This window comes from Cavia porcellus, unplaced genomic scaffold, assembly GCF_034190915.1.
Source record: "Cavia porcellus strain 051 isolate PalLab524CR breed Dunkin Hartley unplaced genomic scaffold, mCavPor4.1 scaffold_9, whole genome shotgun sequence".
NCBI classification, from domain to species: Eukaryota; Metazoa; Chordata; class Mammalia; order Rodentia; family Caviidae; genus Cavia; species Cavia porcellus.
Genome location: NW_026947492.1, coordinates 18,706,925 through 18,726,124, shown reverse-complemented (window position 1 = coordinate 18,726,124; position 19,200 = coordinate 18,706,925). Strand labels below are relative to the sequence as shown.

Below are 19,200 nucleotides of genomic sequence, written 5' to 3'. Positions count from 1 at the left end.
AATGTAAAAGCTTTTGTTCAGCAAACGAACACTTAGGCATTGGGAAGGTTAGAACCTGAAAGACAGTTGCAAACATGGATGGCGTACTGGGTACATTCAAACCATATCGTCAAGTGAAGGAAAACCAGGGAGAACAGGGTGAAGATGTAGGTGACAGAATGAGAGTGTATCTGCCTGTGTCTTACTGAGTGAATAGATTCATTTTTCTAACTTAGAAAAAATGTAGGCCTAAAACCCTCCTGCCTCCCTCTGGTGGCAGTGGAAGCGTGGCTATTGGTGCTTTATCCTACATAACAGGTTACTGCAAACTTAGACACTTATAACAACGTACGTATGTTTATTATCTCGCAGTTTCTGTCAGTCTGAAATTTGGCCATGGTATAGCTGGGTTTTCAGCTCAGGCCTCACCAGGCTGAAGCCAAGTACTGGTCAGGTCATGTTCTCAGCTGGAGCTGTGAGGAGGGTGCTCACACCTGCATCCAGGCTCCCTTAGGTTGCTTGCAGAATTCACTCCCTTGAGGGGTGCACTTCACCGTGGCATCTTTGGTACTTGATGTCTCTAACTTCTAGACCTTCTGCCAAAATCCTTCCCTTATTTGGTCAGCCCTGATAAACTAACCTACCTTTTTATTTGCTGAAAGTAAACAGATGAAGGTCTTTGATCCCGTCTGCAAAAATCTTTTCACCTTTTCCATGGAACATAATGTAGTCATCAGAGTGACATCTCCTCTTCCCCTTTGCCGTTTTTTTTTTTTTTTTTTTTTTTTTCTGTTGAGTGGAAGCCAATCACAATCTGTTTACCCTTGAAGGAGGGAATAACACAAGGCAGTGACTTTGCACATTACCTAGGGTGTGTCTGCCACAGCATACAGCAGTGTAAGTAACTTGACAGAAAAGTATTTTAGTTTTATTTTCTGTTCATTCACATTTGGTAGTGGGAGTGTCTTAGCTACTTCACATATTGCTGGAACACAATACCCACCACCCACAAATTAAAGGAGGGAAGGTTTATTTGGGGTTACTGTTCGTAGAGGTTTCAGTCCATAGTTGACAGACTCCAAGGCAGGGTAGGATGACAAGAGAGGCCTGGTGGAGGAGAAGCACATTCGTAGGACAGCACGGGGGAAGGAGAAAGCCAGGGAGAGGGAGAGAGTCACACTCTTCCAGGCCATGCTCATCTCCTCCCCTTGGGCTTCACCTCCCAACATTGCACTGAACCGTGAGCTTGTCTGTGGACTAATCTGCTGATGAGGATCATGTCCCCAGGACCCAGTCATCGCCCAAAAGCTCTGCGAGGACATTAGGTATAAACCATAACAGGTAGTTTTGAACTTTAGAATCAGTAGATGCAGCAGTAAGGCCTTCATCTTCTGGCCATTTCTAAAACCCACAGAACCACTCTGTAGTTGGTGAAGAGCCGGTGTTCTGTGCAGGGCAGTGAGTATGGCTGCCTGCTTCAGCTGTGTGTTTTTCCTCTTGGGAAGGGAAAGGTCATGGATAATTTTTCTTTTGTTGGCATCTGAGATTTTGGCACATTAACCTGCAAAAATAATTAACATCTGATGTGAATAGCATGAAGAAAAAAGCAGGTTATGACTAATCGTGTCTGGAGACAAGATTACTTTCATTTATTCCTTTTGATTTTCTGTTTTTGAGGTTGGAATCAGTTGGGGGAGATGGAGAGAAAATGGAGATACAACTTTTTTTTTTCGCTTATATCCTTGGCTGGAATGCGAAGAACAATAATCAGAAATAGGCCGTCAGATACACTGCTGTGCATGAAAACATAAAGCCCTAGTCAATTTGCATGGCTTTTTCATCAGTGTAACCAGGGTTGGGGCTTATTTTCTGTTATTCACTTGATGGAGTGCCTGGCACACAGTAAGCACTCTTAAGTCACTCTGTAATGAAGGCAGGAAATTAATCTTTCTAGATGGCAGACAAAAGAGTGCCAGAGAATAGAGATCTGAATTCAGTGAAAATGAGAATTTACAGAAGCCTGGGCCTGAATTGGTAAAAGATTACAAGGTAGCGAGTGATTAGGGTCCAGAAGAAGGTGCAAGTGCAGTGTTGCTCAGAAAGCTTCTCAGGATCAGCAGAAAGCCAGTTGGATGATGGTGAACCCTTTTGTGGTTAGTGGCTCAAGTTTATTATTTGGACTCAACAGAGGTGATCAACATAGTTTCTTAAAGCTATTAATTGGAATTCACTGCCTGTGGCAAGCTCCCCTTCGACAAGCCAGTCCTGAATTGACAAGCCAAGGACAAATCATTTCTTCTTATGGAACATGGGGTTGTAGTCAGGGCTTATATGGGAAAAGATTTAATATAGGACACATTATTTATAGGATTATTTAATAATGTTCACCCAAAGAGTCAAATGCAAAAGAGTACGGGACATCTGTCCACACACTAGAGACACAAAGAATCCAGCTGAGGGCCTGGATCCCATGGCAATGTCTTGTATGAGTCCAACTGAAGACCTAAAGCCTGTGTCGGTGTCCTCCACAAGTCCAGCTGGAGGACATGAGCCCACTGCAATGTCTCATGCAAGTCTGTATCAAGGATCTGCACCGGGAAGGCCCAAAGGTCAGTGGTGGAAGCTAGAAAGTCTGTGCCAGTGGGGTGAAGGATCTGTGCCAGTAGGCAGAGGATCTGCAGTGGAGCCAGGAAGCAATGCTCAAGGCAAGGATCAGAGCTCCCCAAAGAGAACCATAGTATTCCCAGCAGTAGCCAGGACCTGTGCTATTCCAACAGTCAGAACAGCCAAGTTCGTGTTGGGAAAAGCAGCATGACAAGCTTCTCCAGGAGAATCAAGAGCACGCTGTCTTCCCCTTCAGTTCTGTTTTTATACCGTTGGCCACGATCCATTGGTGGGCCTTCCACACCCAGCACCTTGCTGCTTCAGGTCAGCTGGGTGGTGCACGTTGACCATTAATGCACCACAGTGGCTTTTGTCTTCATATTGTCATTTCGTGCCTTTGGTCTGAGGATCATTTTTATAAGTGCTGCTCTCCCTCATGTACAGTATTTACTCAGGCACAAATGCCTTTCTGTAGAGTACCGATTTCCCTGCTTCAATAAGAAGTTAACTTCACACAGTCATCCTTGTGTCAGGGCTTCTTTTTCTGTCATCAAATGGGAGAGGTAAAGAGCTAGCTATCAGAAGAACTCAAGGATTAACCAGCACAGAAGGAGGTTCACCAAGGGCTTTGAGGAAGTTGAAAACAGATTTCTCTAGGGGAAAATTCTTGGGAAGAAGACTCAAGTCTTGATTCCTACTGACTTTCAGGCTTTAGGCCCTCCTGGTACCACCTCATTCTCTAGTTGTAGTAGGGTGGTGTGGATTTGTTTTACCCCAGATTTCCTGTGTTTTTATTACTGGGCAGCAAATCTTTCTGGAAGTTCTGGTGAGGGTAGTTTTCTTCAGTGGCCGTGCAGCTTGATTGAGTCTGAGGGTAAATGCCTGATTAACAGCAGTAGCTAGGAATACACTGCATTAGCAGGAGAAGCCTAAGAAACAGTGCTGTGAAAGTCTTCAGGGGTCTGACCTCAGCACTATGAATGCTCAGCAGTATTAGCCTCAGGACAGAGCTGAAGCAGGATGTGTCAGTGCAGGAAGCCTGGAGAGACCTTGGCAAGACTGTATTAGCACAGATTGGAGCGTCTGCCTGCTCAGAAGCGTGAGCCAGATGGAGCATGTCACACCTGTGCGATACAGTCTGTACTAGCTGCCCACTGTTTCCAAAACAGTGATTTTCCTGGTTTAGGTGAATTATATAGTTAATATGTGGATGTCTGGCTATTGGTGATAGAAAACCAATGGTCAACTTTTGACTCTGGCTTATTGGACCTCTTAGAGATGGCAGTAGCAAGCTCAATTGATTATGCTGTGGGAGGACCCTTTCACTGATGCCTTGGGGATTTTGGACCTTTCCTCCAAACTCTAAGCAATTCCTTTTGGTTTAAGCTCTTACCAGTGTTCTAAAATCAGTGTAGATACCGCATGCTTCTTTTTTAGTTTTTGCCTATTTAGAACTTGACACAGTATCTAGCTCCTAGTAGAGTCTTGGGTGGTGTTTTTATACTTATTATTTCTCACAAGTTGGGTTAATAACTTCAGAATGCTGTGTTTCCAGTGGTTACCATTATTTCCCTTTGAGTTTGTTGATTTGGTAGGCACAAGCTATAAATCAGTTCATAGTCTTTGAAAGATATTTTAAAATATCAACTCCTCTGTTTTTTCTATTTTCCCACTCTCATTTCTTTAATTTTATGCATGTTGCTTAGCTCTCTTAGGTGTACTTTTGCTGAGCTGACGGTATTTTCTTTAAAATCTCTGACTACAGTCTTGGCAGCAGTCATAGAAAGATGGCAGGGATGCTTCCAAAAGAATAAGCTATGAGTTTCTGAAAGGGGGTCTTGAATAGCTTCTCATTTCCCTAATTGAGCCCCCAAACCTTAAGTATTATAAATAACTCTGAAGTTAATTGGGAAAATAAAAATACATTTTTCATAGATTGATTCTGTGCTTCCCTCGCTTTTTGATGTGTCAGTTTCTCTGTGCATGTTTGCTTAGTAGTAGAACCCAGAGCTGCTGGAGTAAATATACTGATCCTTGTTAGCAATATGGGGAGATTTGGGAGTTGGTGATGAAGGTGATCCAGCCTCCTAGGGGAAAGTTTAAGGTTATGAACAGTTTTCTCTAACCTGTGTCACATTTGATTGGATAATTACGGATTAGCTTGGGGTGCTGTGTAAATTGGAAAAATTGGATTATGTTAATATTGACAGATAGTATAACAAGTTCTATTTTCTGTTTTTTACTAAACTCCCTTGAATTTTAATCCGTGCATATTTTTGTCTGTCCTTATTTAGGATTATAACTGAGTAACTTATTTTTCCTATAAATGGTTCAGTTAAAAATAAAGATTGGGACAGATTAAGGATAAAAATGCTGTTGCTCTTGTCAGTTTCGTCCTCTTGTCTGAAATTTGGCCAATCTTTAGCTGCGAATATGGTTCAGCTCCTCACAGAGGCTGGGAATAGCCACAAATGGGTATGATTTGGCCTTCATTTCATTTTAAGTGATTGATTAATTCCTTGGAGGCCCCTTGTTATTTCAGCACACACCAACACCTGGATGGTGGTACTGGATCCTATGAAGCCCGGCGGACCCTATGAAGTGATGGCACAACAGAGTTTGTGGTCCAGGAACTTTACCGTGCAAGTGCATGATGTATTATTTGGAGATGTCTGGCTTTGCAGTGGGCAAAGTAACATGCAGATGACTGTTTTACAGGTAATTTGCAGAGTCTAAGCAATAATAAATTATACTGATAATAATGAAGAAACAAAGGATGAGTTGGGAATAAGGAGGAGAAGAAAGGCTGTTTATTAAGTACTTATCATGTGCCAAGATCTGTTCCAGTTGCTTTCACATTTTAATTAATTTGATTTAATGATCTTAAGAGATTAGTGATTAAATTGACAGTTACTGATTGATACACATGTGTTTGTATACTTGGATTTATATCTTTAATAGGTTAATAGCTTGGATGGATTACTGTTTTCCCTGTTTTTTTATTTTTTTCAAAACTGAATTTATTTTGTAGTTGAGATTTATTTTCTTGCCTTTCTTCATCTATAAGAAACATTTGGATTTGAAGTCTTAAGAATTTCTACATCCAGATTCATGATTCACTTCAGTTCTTTTTTAAAAAATTTATACAATGAAGTACTTTCACATAATTTAGAATTTCTTGTTTTACTTGTATAGTTTTTCCCCCCCTATAGTTCCTTCTCTCTGTCTCTCTGTTTTTTTTTTTTTTTTTTGGTAGCAGGAGGAACTCAGACCTTGTGCTTGCCAAGCAAGCACTTGCACTGCTGAGCTAAACCCCTGGCCCAGTTTCTTATTTTTTAAAGTTAATACCAAATAATGCTAGTAAAAAATCTCACTCTGGACATATGTGCTTTCATAGTTAATTTTCTAATTCAGACTCTAAATTCTTGTGTTTGTATATTCCTAACCAATATTTTATTTACTCTTTCTGCCTTTATTACACATATGGAAGCTTTTAAATTAAAATGCTTATTAAACTGGACTTTGATTGGACTCTTAGCCTAAGTGGATGCAAAATTAAAATTTTATCTCTTGATGGAAAAGATGGTTTTGTGTAGAAGTGGAATCGTTGACTCATTTAAGGAAACAGTACTTTGCTTACTGCTTTAATTACACTTCCATGTTTGCATAGAAAAGCATGGACCAGATCTGTTTGTATCTATAGAGTCATTTTCTCAATAGCAGTCTATGCCAAGGGATCCCATCCCATTTTCTGTCAAGCTAAATGAGATCGTGATTGTTAAGAGTAAACACATTCTTTCTGTCTGGAATTTACTCCTAGGCATCTTCTGTGTTGAGCTGGGGCTGTGAGCTCTGAAATATAAGGGAACAGAGAAACAGATTCCATCTGAAACATCTTAAGTGTTAATTTTTAATTTTGTGTTTCAAACCATGCACTTAGCATGCAAGATAGCATTTTAGGTGCTAATAGTACCAACAGCCGTGCTTTTTGGTGTCTTAGCAGTCTGTGGAGCCTTATTTTTTGATCAGAAGGATGTACTTTATGACACCCGCTCTGATTTCTGCTGCTGCTTTCCCTTTGCAGGCTCCCCATACACACTCACGCGTGTGAGCCCTGGTCCCCACCCCCTTCCCCCCAAGGATCTTTCCTTTTTCTTCCTCCCTCCCTGTAGCTTTTCTGAGGAGGTAAGATTCTCACTATAACCTACCACTCTTCACATTCAAAGAAGGAAATGGCAGATTGTATGCCCATCTTGTTGTTAGGGTAAAGTGGAATTTTAACATTGAGTGTTATTTATAATGCCGAGTGAGATGTTTATAAATGGAGAAAAATCTAAATGTTCATCTGTTGCCTCCCAAGTCAGGATAGGTCTAAAGACTTGGCTATTTCTAGGTAAGTTTAGAAAAAGATGGCCAATGTCAGACAGGAAACCCATTTTTCAATATTTTGGCACCCCCTACATTCTTACTTGCCAAGCCGAAAAATTAAAATCCAGAGAGAAGGGCTGTTACCACATCCCAATAAAGAGTCTTAGGAGTTATGCTGGCTAGCTTATTTATAGCTGTTACCTCAGCCTTAAGACTGTGGGTATTCTATAGTACAAGATAGAATAACTTTCAGTCTCTCAAAATTCTTTAAGTCAGTACTTAAGTTTCTCTGTGTCTTTACCACATTTGTGCATGAGTGCACACATGCATTCACGTAAACATTTACATGTCCGCCTTGCAGGCCCCATACCAATATTCTCTGAGGAAATAGATTCTTGATGTGTCTTCATTAATTCAAGAATGTTGTATAAAGGTTACAAAATGAACACCGGCGAGCAGCTGCTTTGATGGAGAGTGGTCTGGTCCCTGGGGAGGCAGCGGTGCACTCCCGCAGCCTCAGCAGTGTTAATGACTTCAAATACCTTGGTATTCATTTACATCCTCATTTAAATACTTGGTAGAAAAATAATTACACTGAGGTGTTTGATGAGATGAAATCTGATCTCAGCAGATGGAGTAAGGCTTCCCCTTTCATCAGCAGGGAAACCAAGTGTCATTTAAATGAAAATCTTCCTGAAATCTCTTTATTCCTAAATTTGCAGCCAAAATCCCCTAGGAAATGCCTCCACGAAAAAGGCCTAGAGCTCTTGGGAAGGGTTACCAGTCTGACAAGTAATTGTCATCAGGTACAGCAGGAACTTTCCCCACCCCCATTTTTGTTAACAATTTCTCTGACTTTCAAATTCTGGCTTGAAATAATTCACAAATGTGAATTTGAAAATGGAAGTTTTCCAGGCAGTGTTTTTTGGACCCCGTTCCCTGTGTTGGTAACAGTACAGGAGAATACCAAACACCCTGACTCTATTGCCCTGGCAGTACTCTGCAGAGTTAGCAACCAGTTTAAAAGACAAGTGGCATGTTCTCCCCAGCTGCCTCCCCAAGCTGGCATCACATTGCCAGGAGGCGCTTGAGTTCCCAGGCAGTGCGGAAGCTTGTGTGGGTGGGAACGAAAGCAGTTCCATCCACTGTTTCCATGGGAGCGACACAGGATCCTTCGTGCTTAGTGCAGAACTGAATTTCAAGGGAGGCAACTTTTTTACAGGTACTTGCTGCTGAAAAATAATTTCCCTGCCAGAATATACTGTGAGTGCATTAGCCTGTTCTTATTCTTCAGTGTTTATTTTACAATAAACTTGCCAGGCTGGACCCTAAAGGGAAAGGCCTGAATTTCCTGTGGAGTTTTCCTGATACCACGTGTCATCTCTGTTCCGAAAGCTGGAGGACCAGTAACCTTCATGGCCCTGAGCTGCTGCTACGCAGGAGGCAGGCATTCAGACTGTGGCTCCCATTGTGACCCAAAGAGCCATGCCATTTGCATCTGCCCCATCTCATTGACCACAGCGGAAGGCTATTCAGTTGCAGCATATTTCAATAAAATGCTCTGTGGGGGCACACTGGATGCTCCATCTCTCGCCTCTGCTGTGGGCTGGAAGGCCAGCTGTGTTCTCTGTGGTGGGTGGGAGGGAAAGCGAGCCAGCTGCACACTTGGTGGATGGCAGCCAATGGAAAGTGTCCCAGCCTCCTGTGCCTCTTGCAGTGGTGGCCCAGACTCAGCTGGAGTACCTATTCCCTGAGGCGGATGGTAACTGGGCTTCCTGATGCTTCCCTTTGCCCTTTGTTTGGGGAGAAGCTGGAGTAGCTCAGGGGAATAGAGAGGACTCAAGAGGAAATATACCCCCCCCCCCACACACACTTGCACAAAACCAAGATATCGCTGGTCTAGTCTTTTGAACACAAAAATATAACTAAGAGATCAAGATTAAAGGAGATGGCACTTGTGTCTAAACTCCTAGAAGAATGAGGCTTAATTGGACTAATGAATAGACCACTCAAGAGAGTGCCTACTTTCTTGTCCGGAAAAGTCCTAACCCACTCCTGCCGTCTCGGCAACTGATGATGTTTGGACAGATCCTCTTTGTTTAATTCTTTGGGAAAGTTCTGAACTATTACCCTGAACCCTACCTTTCATGCCTTCTATGTCTTTTGAGGGGGGGGGACTTCCCAGGTCCCAGAGGAGAGTATAAGCATTGTGACAGTCACTCCAGTGTGTTTATTTCAACTCTCGCTTTTCGGGGGTGTTTCGTTTGAATAATTTCTCTTATGTGTTGTGGATCACATAAATCTATTTCTGCATGGACTCTATAACTCCATATTGGTTCATTTCTAAGCACTATTTTTTTTAAAGAAGCTAATTGACATAAATTTCCAACATCTGTCTCTTTTTTGTATTTTTTTTCAAGATAGTTCAGTGGTCTGAGTGATAGCATTCTTCACCTTAAACCACTGCACATCTTCCATCTGCCTAAAGTCACAGGTTTCATTATATTTGTGCCTCTTTGGGAAAATGCTATGTCGTGGTCAAAGTAAATTATGTTGGTTGAGGATACAGCTCAGTGGGACAGCGCCTGCCTGGCAAGTGCAAGGTGCTGAGTTCAATTCCTGGTACCAAAGTGAATTATATGATTCAGTCCAGGCCCTTACAGGTTTTGGTTGTTGTTCATTTGCTCTTGGTCTGTTGAAGGCTTAGAAGGAGCTCACTGGGCTAGAAGCCTGACAGGCCAGTTCACCGCCCACTAGATGAAATGACATTTCAAATTCTCTTCTAGATATTTAATGCTGTAAGGGAGCTGTCCGACACTGCTGCCTACCAGTCTGTCCGCCTTCTCTCTGTCTCTCTCACTGAGGCAGAGGAGGAACTGCAGGATCTCAATGCAGTTGACTTGCAGTGGTCGAAGCCCACCAAAGGTACGTGAGTGCCTCAACCTGCGTTATGTCTCAGGTAATACCCTGGTGCCCTAAGCGGGCTCTCTAAGCCTGGATTTGGTTCTTACTGTCAACTTCTGTTGCTGAACTATCTTTTTATTCATTTCCTACTTACTCTTCGTGCATTCCTGATGGTCACTATTCCATGTATTGCTTCCCAAGCCTCCACCAAGGAATCCTTCCCCCTGTGATGAAGAAATGACTCTTCCTTCATTTTCAGTGACAATAGAGGTGTTCAGCATGAGCTGTTCCAGACTTCCTGCGTCTATAAGGACGTGTGATTGGGTTACACTCACCCTGATGAGCCAAACCACTCTCCCTGTCTCACGCTCCTGATCCTAGTGCTATATAGAGCATCCTTCAGTCATTGGCAGTCGTGTCTTCACAGCTCCCAGGGGTCAGGGTGTGCACGTCTCTGTGTGTGTGTGTGTGTGTGTGTGTGTGTGTGTGTGTGTGTGTATGTGTGTGTAGTCTGATCTTTTGCCTACTACACATTCTCATTCAATCATTTTAAAGTTGGTTTCCGTTTTTTTTTTTTTTTTACACAAAATGTGGCTCCAGCCTTCTCTCCAGTCTTCCATTTATCTTTTTTCTAGTCTCTGCTCCAGCCAACTACTTTCAGAGTATTTCCTATGTGATATGCAACACCTATTCATTGATTCTGTTATGTCCTGGACATTGGGAATGCAGACAGGAGGATGATGAATTCCCTGCCTTTAGGTAGCTAATGGTGTCGTGGTAAGGAAAAGGCTACACAGGTTACTGTAGTGAGGTGTGGCAACATAGCCCTGCCCAGAGGACTGTGGAAACACGTGAAGTGGTGTCAGTATTTATGATCTGCTTCTCACTGGCTGTTTCCTGCGGTGCTAAAACTTCATACTTTTGTATCTCTTGAGGCACTTACCATATTTTGCCATGCATTTTATCTATTTATTTATTTTTAACTACAAAAGCTTTTATTTGTTCAAAGAACCCAGTGCTATAGATGCAAACCCAATAACTCTCCCAAATACTACTTTTAAAACCAACATATTAAACTTGATTTTTCACTACAATACTGTTTTTTTTTCACACTAACAAATCAAAACCAAGACACATATTATCCATGTTTTATATATATATAAATGATGTAAATTATTGAGCTTCCTCTTCTGGACAAGAATGCCACTGTTGTCGCTCTTCATAAAAAGCGATTGCAGTTCGAGGACATTTCCTGTTTGCCTCTTGCCCGCACCCAGTCAGCCACACCTGAATCTTCCCGTTTCGTGAGGAACCTCAGTTCCCCGCCGCTGTCTGTGGCACCAGTTATTTGTTCAGGGTCAAGATCTCCAGCAAAGCCTCTGGGTTTGTCAGCAGCAGCTCTTTTTTCTTTGATTTGCTATCATCAGATTCACTGTCAGACACAGATTTTCTTTTTGTATTGTTTTTTTCTTTACCAGCTTTTGGAGAATTAAGAAATGCTTCCATTAACTCTGGACAGTCTCAGTTTCCTTCGGGTTCCCGTGTGCTGTCAGCATCTGTTAATCCCTTCACTGCAGGAAAGATTCCACACGTCACTCCGGTACTTCTACTACAGATTCTTCAGGCTCTGCTTCCTCCACTTTTTTACTTTCCTCATTTTGTTTCTTTCCCGTTTTTTGCAGTTTTGTAGTTTTATTGGGCACCATTTTTTACTGCAGACTTGAAGGGCTGTTGTTCACTGCCCTGGAGGCTCGGTTGCAGTTGCGCAGTGTCTCAGCCTGCGCACCTGAAGCCCATCTTGCTGTGCACTTTATAGAAAAATATTTATCCCATAAACCGCATGGCCTATGGAGTCAGGCTCAGGTTTTTGTACCTTTCATTGTTGTATCCCTGTCATCCAGTAGTTCTGGCACATAGTAGGTTCTAACTGCAGTTTAATTTATTGAAATTGATTGGAATTTACACTTTTTTCCTATTGACTCTTTTTTTAAAGTTTATTTTAAAAAGGATAAACCAATAAAACCAATCAAAACAAACTGGTATAAGAGATACACGACTTCAGAACATTATGAAATCAACAGCAGTTACCATAATACCTTTTGATGTCTTCAAAATAGCTGCAGATAACTTCAGACATAGTCAAAATCAAGCAGAACACAATAGAATAGAAAAAATAAAAACAAAATAATGAGTGCAATAAAGAATTTCAAAACAAGATAGTGGTAAATCCAAAATGGCTACCATAATGTATCTTGCTATCCTTGAAATAGCTGTTTCTGCCATCTGATTTAACATAGTCAAACAAAACAAAAGAGAATAAAACCCAACCCACCAAAACAATGGAAACCCAACCCAACAAAACAATGGAAATGACATAGGACCTCAGAAAAAGACCATACAGAATCAACAATGGCTGCAACCCTCAGAAGGAGATCGCCCCCTAGATGTCACACTGCGTACTGATATCCTGTGAACCCATGATCAGACCACTGGCCCTAGACCTGCAATGTTAGTGAAACACAAAGCACTACAGGCATCCAATTGCATTTCACCATCATAGCTATCATCACAGCTGTGTTTCTCTGGATAAGCTGGTTGTTTATGGTGTATGTGTGTGTGAGGGGGGAGTGGTATTTCTGGTTTGCCAGCCCGTACCCTGGAAGGGGCTGTGGTCTGGCCATTCCCAGTCTGGCGGTGGCCCACACATGGTGACGGTTTCGACTGGCCTTGTTTGCTGGTGCGGCCATTCTCTGTCCCCAGTCTGCGAGTGGCCTGCCCTATCAACTCTTAGAGTGCTAGAGTTATACAGCACTGAGTTTGAGTCTTTTGCAGTACCAAACCAGTGACGTATGTATAATAAATAGGTCTTTAAAAAGTATTGAGGTGAATGGACTCTGCCAGCGCTATGGGTATGCATGTTCCTCTCTTCTTCAGCTTTCCTTTAACATGGAAATTGCTCGCTTTGACACATGTTGATTACTGGGCAATATCGACAAAGGAGACTGCTGAAAATTTAATAATTTGTTTTGGTTTCTGTTCTCTCTTTTTGCCAGACTTCTTATAACTTAGATGTCTATGTCCTCATTATGATAATTATAATGTAAGGTCTAAAAAAAACCCAGAAAAAAGTGCACTTCTTCCCTACCTCCTGTCCGCTTGCTTTTTCTGTTAGTAGAGCTAAGTGGGAATGAATGGCTGGTAAGAGGAAAGCCGGCGAGGAGGGCAGTGCAGGGACATGGCGGCTTGTGCCAGTTATTACGGGGAAAGATGCATTAGTGTTCCTAGATTGTGAGGAACGTACAGGGAGCCTGCTTGCCAGGCTAGGGACGTTTGGCTCTGGGTTATGTAAGTAATTATGTGCTCTCACATTGAGAGCCATGAGTTATTATTTCCTCTGTGCCGGGATGGGAGCCTTATTTCTTCATGAAGAGAATACACATTTTGAGCAACTGACAAAGCTGGAGATGGATAAAAGGAAACTACTGCTGAGGTTATAGCTTTCTCCTTTGAAGAAGATTCTCCTTCGTGAAGGCTTGAAGCGATGCTTGGGGTTGGTGTTACTTTCTCACTGCCTCTCATCATAGCCCACTTTTGAAGATCCAGAAAGGTTTAGAAGGGGTGGCCCCTACCCAACCGCTTCACGTAGACCGACCTAGTAGCTTCAGTTCATATCCATCTGCTTTGCTCCTGACTCTTTCCCTTTAACTGTTTCTCTGCACAGAAAACTTAGGCAATGGCGACTTTACGTACATGTCAGCAGTGTGCTGGCTCTTCGGGCGCTACCTCTATGACACTCTACAGTATCCCATTGGGCTGATCTCCTCCTGCTGGGGTGGGACACCCATTGAAGCCTGGTCATCGGAAAGGTCCCTGAAAGCCTGTGGAGTCCCTACAAAAGGGTAAGAGAGCCATCTGCAGTATGGGTGAAAGCCCAGCAGGGATGATGTAAGACAGGGTCACCCTGGTCTCCTCTGGGGAGTTAAGTATAGGTCCAGTGTCCAAGCATATATTGAATTTATAGGATTTACTCATGCCTGGGTAAGATGTTCTTTTCATTGTTACCACCGTTGCAATCATCTGAGAATAGTCGAGAAGGAATTACGATCCTCTCCCTTATAAAACGCAATCACAAATGCTTACTGAAAGTGTTCTGTATTCCAGACGCTATTCTAAATCCTTCATATGTATTAGCTTTTTAGTACTCGCAGCAACTTCTTGAAGTGAAGATACTATTCCAGGGATAAAGACACTTGTTTCCCAGAGCTTTAGTGAGTTGCTCAGAGACAGGGCTAGGAAGGGGCAAGGCTGGTGTTCTTGCTCCTAACCACTCTGTTCTCTTTCCCAAAGGATAAATAGTCTCTCAAGAAGAATAAATATATAAACATGTCCTCAAGAATATATGAATAAATTGCTTATGAAAGCCCAAGCCTACCTAGGAAAAGTTGGATCAGGAAGGTGTGTAGAGGAAGAAAGGGCCATCATGGTACCTCGGTTCATGAACTTAATTCCACAGTTCTGGAAAAGATGGCCATGTTCGTTTTTGTGCAGGAATGATGGCTCATAGGTCACGTTTGTCATCCAATGCAGTTTGCAAACAAAAGCAAAATTTTGCCAGCTGCTTCTGTCTGAAAGCCAAACTGTTCACAAACAAAAGTATTCGTGAACCCAGGTACCCCTGTAGTTAGTAGAAGTCCCTAATACTACCATGAAAGTTTTTTTTCCCTGACACTAACACCAACATAGAGATGAGCAGAATATGCCCTGCTGCCCTGGACATTGTCACAGTCACCCTGGGAGGAGGATGGACTCTGTTGTGGTATAGTTGGGACAGTTTGGGTAACGGCCTGTGAACTGTGACAAGGGACAGGAGAGGCAGGCTCTTGTAGGGCAGGGGGGAGCGTCAGACCTAGTGTACGGGGGTGGTGGGTGGTCTACAGCCAGGTGTCCCAGACCTATGCAGTTGCGGATAGGGAGAGACCAAGGACAAGGAGCAGTGGGTGTTCTCATGCCCAGCTGCTGAAGATAAATTCAAATATCCATTTCCATAGAGAAATGTGGGATCATGTCCAAAGCTTTTAAAAAAATGTAGTTTTTAACTCAGCAATTTTATTTCCTGGAATTTATCTTAAGGAAATAACTAAGGATGTATGCAGTGATTAGCTGTAATCATGGCATTCTTTATAAAAGCAAAGAGGTAGCTGGGAATTGTGGCACAGGTCTGTAATGTCAGTACTCTTGGAGGCTGAAGCAGGAGGACTGCAGATTTGAGCCCAGCCTGGGCAACTTAGCAAGATCCAGTCTCAAAATAAAAAATAAAAAGAGAACTGAGACTGTAGCTCAGTGTGAAGGCCTGAGTTTAGTCCCCAGTACAAAAAAAAAGAAAGAAAAGAAAAACTTTTAAGTCAATCTAAGAGTCCATCTCTTGAATAGTAACATAAATTTATTGCCCGTGTGAAAAACTCACAATAAATCAGTCCTCCCATTTTGAACTCACAGAAGGCTCAGGGTCACAGTTATCTCAGGAAGAACCTGGAGGTGAAATTCAGAGACTAATCACATTGAAATGGGGCAGATCCGTTTACTTCTGTGTTACTTTCATCAGAAGTCTGTCCAGTGAAAGCAGATAGATGCCCGGTGTAGGACTCATGATGTGATCACTCACTAGCTTTCTTTCCATTGACACTCTGTGTCTGTCTGATTGCAGGTCTCTTCTATCGGATTCTGTGAGTGGTCCCAGCCAGAACTCTATTCTCTGGAACGCTATGATCCATCCACTACAGAATATGACTTTGAAAGGGGTGTTATGGTACCAGGGTGAGTGTTCACTTTGCTCTCTCTCCACTGTTATCAGTTAGCTTCTGCTGCATAACAAGCCAGCCCCCAAATGAGTGCTTTAAAACAATGATAACTATATAATTTTAGCATTATTGGCTTATGGTGTAGTTCTTCTATTTGGGCTGCTTCAGCTAATTTCAGCGAGGAACTCTTCCGTGTCTCTGACCTGTCAGATTGTTGGTTGGAGGACATAGGGTGGCTTCTCCCTCTAATCCATTTGCTCCGTGGTCCTCAGGTGGTCTCTCTTCCTTTAGCAAGTTGCTTCACACTCATTTGTCACCAGAATAGTCTCGGGGCTCAGGTGTATCAAGAGAGAGCTAAGCCCAAAGCTGAGACCTTTTTTGGGGTTCTGTTTCTGTCATACGGGTGGGTGGCTCATTGGCCAGGTCACATCCCAGGCCAGTCCTAAGCAAAGGCAGGAAGACCACCCTTAAGGGCATGGACAGAGGGAGCTGGGGGCGATGCATGCTGTTTTCGAAGTCACCTCCAAGCTTATCTCACCGTCTTGACTGTTTAAGGGGAGTCCAATGTTAACTATAACAAGGACCTGTACAACTGCACCTTCCCTGCACTCATTGAGGACTGGCGCCAGACCTTCCACAGCGGTTCCCAGGGGCAGACAGAGCGAGTCTTTCCATTTGGATTCGTCCAGGTACGTGTCGAAAGGAGGGAGGTTTCTGGGCACTGGTGCGAGAGCTACTGTTTATTTTTCCTGGAATTCGTACTCTTGTTTCTGCCCTGCCAGGGTGCTTGTCTAGAACTGAATGTAAGATTTAATCCATGTGAGTTTCCCAGTGAGACGAATCTTCTTTTAAAAAAATTGATAAGAAATTAACATTTATTTTTATAAAAAAAGCACTCCAAGTTGACTGAGGGAACTATTAAAAAGGTAAGCAAAAATAAGAAAGAAAGCTAAAACCATCGTGGATTCTACAATCTAAGAATAAGTGGACCTTTCTGCTCATCTGTATTTATAATAGAACCCACACCATAATACTGTACCATATCTTTTGCTCTTAATGTTATACTGTGATTATTTTTTCATGTTGATAAATACTAATCTTTAGCATAACTTGTAGTCATTGTAAAGTATTCTGAAATATGGTTGTATTGTGAAATATTTAATAAGAGTTTGTATAGATGAGTACTCAGGGTATTTGATTTTATAAGTGCTGACACGTTTATTTTACTTGTAGTGAATTCTTTGTGGCCTAAATCCTTCCGTAAGATAAATGTCTAGAAATGAAATTGCAGGTTAAAAGATCTATCTTTGAAGACTTTATTCAGTGTTCTTATTTCAATGCAGAAATTTATGAGTTTGTGCAAAGTTATACTTTCAGCAGCTGTCTGTGAAAACATGCACCCCACACGTCTCCCTGATTGCTGCCTTCTGCCCCTGCAGGTCCCCTGCTTTCAAGGTCAGGCATTGTATTTGCCCCTGCCTGGCACAGTGTCTCCTGTCCGTTAGGTCTCAGCCTGGATATTAGGTAGGAAACTTCTGACTATTCAAAGCGTGGGTTAGATCCCACTGCCCCCCAAAATATATATATTTTAGCACATTGTAATCCTTTTTTACTGGCACGAAAGTTGAGCACATGCCTATATTTTCCTAGCTCACATTTATATTTCTAACTCTTGGTTGGCGCTCATTAAGGAAAGGCTTATCACACGAAATGACAGGTGTCTCAAGAGAAAATTCACTTTCACTTGGAGGTAACTAGTGAGAAAGATTCTGCTTGCAGCTGTGTATAAATGGAATAAACATACTTGGCCAAGTTCATAACTGTCTTGCCTCACCAGTCCATGTGACTATTTAAGACCTAAACTCTTTGGGTGGTACTTCTGGCTTTTATGGAGCACAGGAAATTAAACAGATACGATGTTATGAAAATCAAGTCCCAGCCACAGTGCAGCAGTTGCGCAGGCTGTCCTGTCTGAGTGGGGTACACAGAGCTCCAACATCGGCTTCCATGAATCCCAGAGGTGCTTTCTCCCCCACGTCCCCCCATCTCCACCCTGTTCTGTCTCACCATATATCTACCCCTTGTCTTGAGTAGACATTTTTAAGAGTTTCTTACCATTTAAGATACTTTTATATTATCTTTTCTAATATTTGTTTTGACTTCGAAATAAGATTATTTTGCTCATTGTTTTCAAAGTAGATTCTGCCACCAGTTCCATATCATTATATGTTTTTCTTCTGTTGGTGAATAGTGATTTAAATATGACTTTAGCTAATGCTACCCAAGAGTGTGCCCTGCATACAGATATGCTGTGAACTGTGGGGTGCTAGAGATACAGGCTGGTCCTTTCTCTTATGCTTAGCAGAAGTCCTTTGAGCTCTGAGCTTTAACTTGAGCTATGTGATTTTGAACAAGATGGCAAAAATTTTTGTTATTTTAAGTGTTAAACAACTCAATCCATATGAAGATTGGCACATGCTAGATAATGTTAGTGTTTATTCTTCTTGAGAGAAATCAGAATGTCTTAGAGGGACGTGTGGTCTATTAGGAAGGATGAATTGGCTTTGTAGAAATGTTGTTTGCAGTACTTAAAAATATAGGACCTGAGCTCTGTAGAGTGAGGCCAGACATGCAGCCAAGAGTTATTGGTAGAGTGGATCAGAAACAAGGGAGCGAGAAAGAACAGGCAGCTGGAGACTGGAGTCCCTGGGAGTGTGGTTTTTTAAAGAAGTTTGGGCGAATGGCTGCAGATTGCATGTTACTTGTAAAATTTTCTGACTGTGGCCAGTTTTATATTATTTGGCTGGTTATATGCCTTCGTGAGCCATCGTATTCTGCTAATCCCTGCGGACTGAACAGTGCCCTGCCATAACTTGGGTTTAGAATACACCAATTTCCTTTGTGGTGGGGTGTGTGGGTGCCCCCTTGTGGCTAGTGGGTGGTAGTGCATTCTGTGGAACAGAGTGGGCAAACTGGAAGCACTCTCCCCACACAAACTGCCATTTGGAGAAAAGGTCTTTATCTTAAGGGGTGCCGTCTTGCTGCTGACTCCAGGCTGGTACGCACCGGGGTTCCTGTGACTCTCACTGTGAAGCTCGTGATGGCATTGGCTGGTTAATGTCATTCCACTGTCAGTCTTTGGGTGTTGTGTGGAAACAGGGCGACTCAAATCTTTATTCCTGTTTTTTAGTTTTCATGAGGTTCTTTTGTGAAGCTTTAGTATTTTTTATAATTTCACGTTAAAAAAAATTTTTTTTGAGACAGGGTCTTGCAAAGTCCACAAGGGCCTTGAACTCACTCTGTAGCCCCAGCTGGTCTTTAGCTTGCCCTCATCCTCCTGCTTCAGCCTCCTGAGTCTTGGAGTCTAGCCATGCATCCCTGTGCTTGGTTTATCATTTGCTATGTTAAACTGATTTGCATAGAATTTTAGCAAGAGAATCAAGGTGTTCACTTAGTTCCATGTCATCGCCAGGGCTCCTCCTTGCTACTATTGAAGCTTTTTATTTTTTCCTGTTGGTTTTCTAGTCTTTCTGCAGCTGCTCAGGAA

The 19,200-nt window shown here is 42.4% G+C and overlaps 1 protein-coding gene and 1 pseudogene across 2 annotated transcripts in view; one reads left to right on the top strand and one right to left on the bottom strand.

Moving 5' to 3' along the window:
* Positions 1 to 19,200, top strand: part of Siae (sialic acid acetylesterase) — a 34,349-nt gene that overhangs the window by 6,856 nt on the left and 8,293 nt on the right. For both annotated transcript variants that reach the window (XM_003472571.5, XM_063255985.1), the window contains 5 exons: positions 5,126 to 5,301; positions 9,738 to 9,876; positions 13,577 to 13,754; positions 15,560 to 15,669; positions 16,209 to 16,342. In XM_003472571.5, coding sequence (XP_003472619.1) covers positions 5,126 to 5,301; positions 9,738 to 9,876; positions 13,577 to 13,754; positions 15,560 to 15,669; positions 16,209 to 16,342 — 737 coding nt within the window. The remainder of the gene's footprint in view (positions 1 to 5,125; positions 5,302 to 9,737; positions 9,877 to 13,576; positions 13,755 to 15,559; positions 15,670 to 16,208; positions 16,343 to 19,200) is intronic.
* On the bottom strand, positions 10,585 to 12,120 carry LOC101787335 (chromobox protein homolog 3-like; annotated as a pseudogene).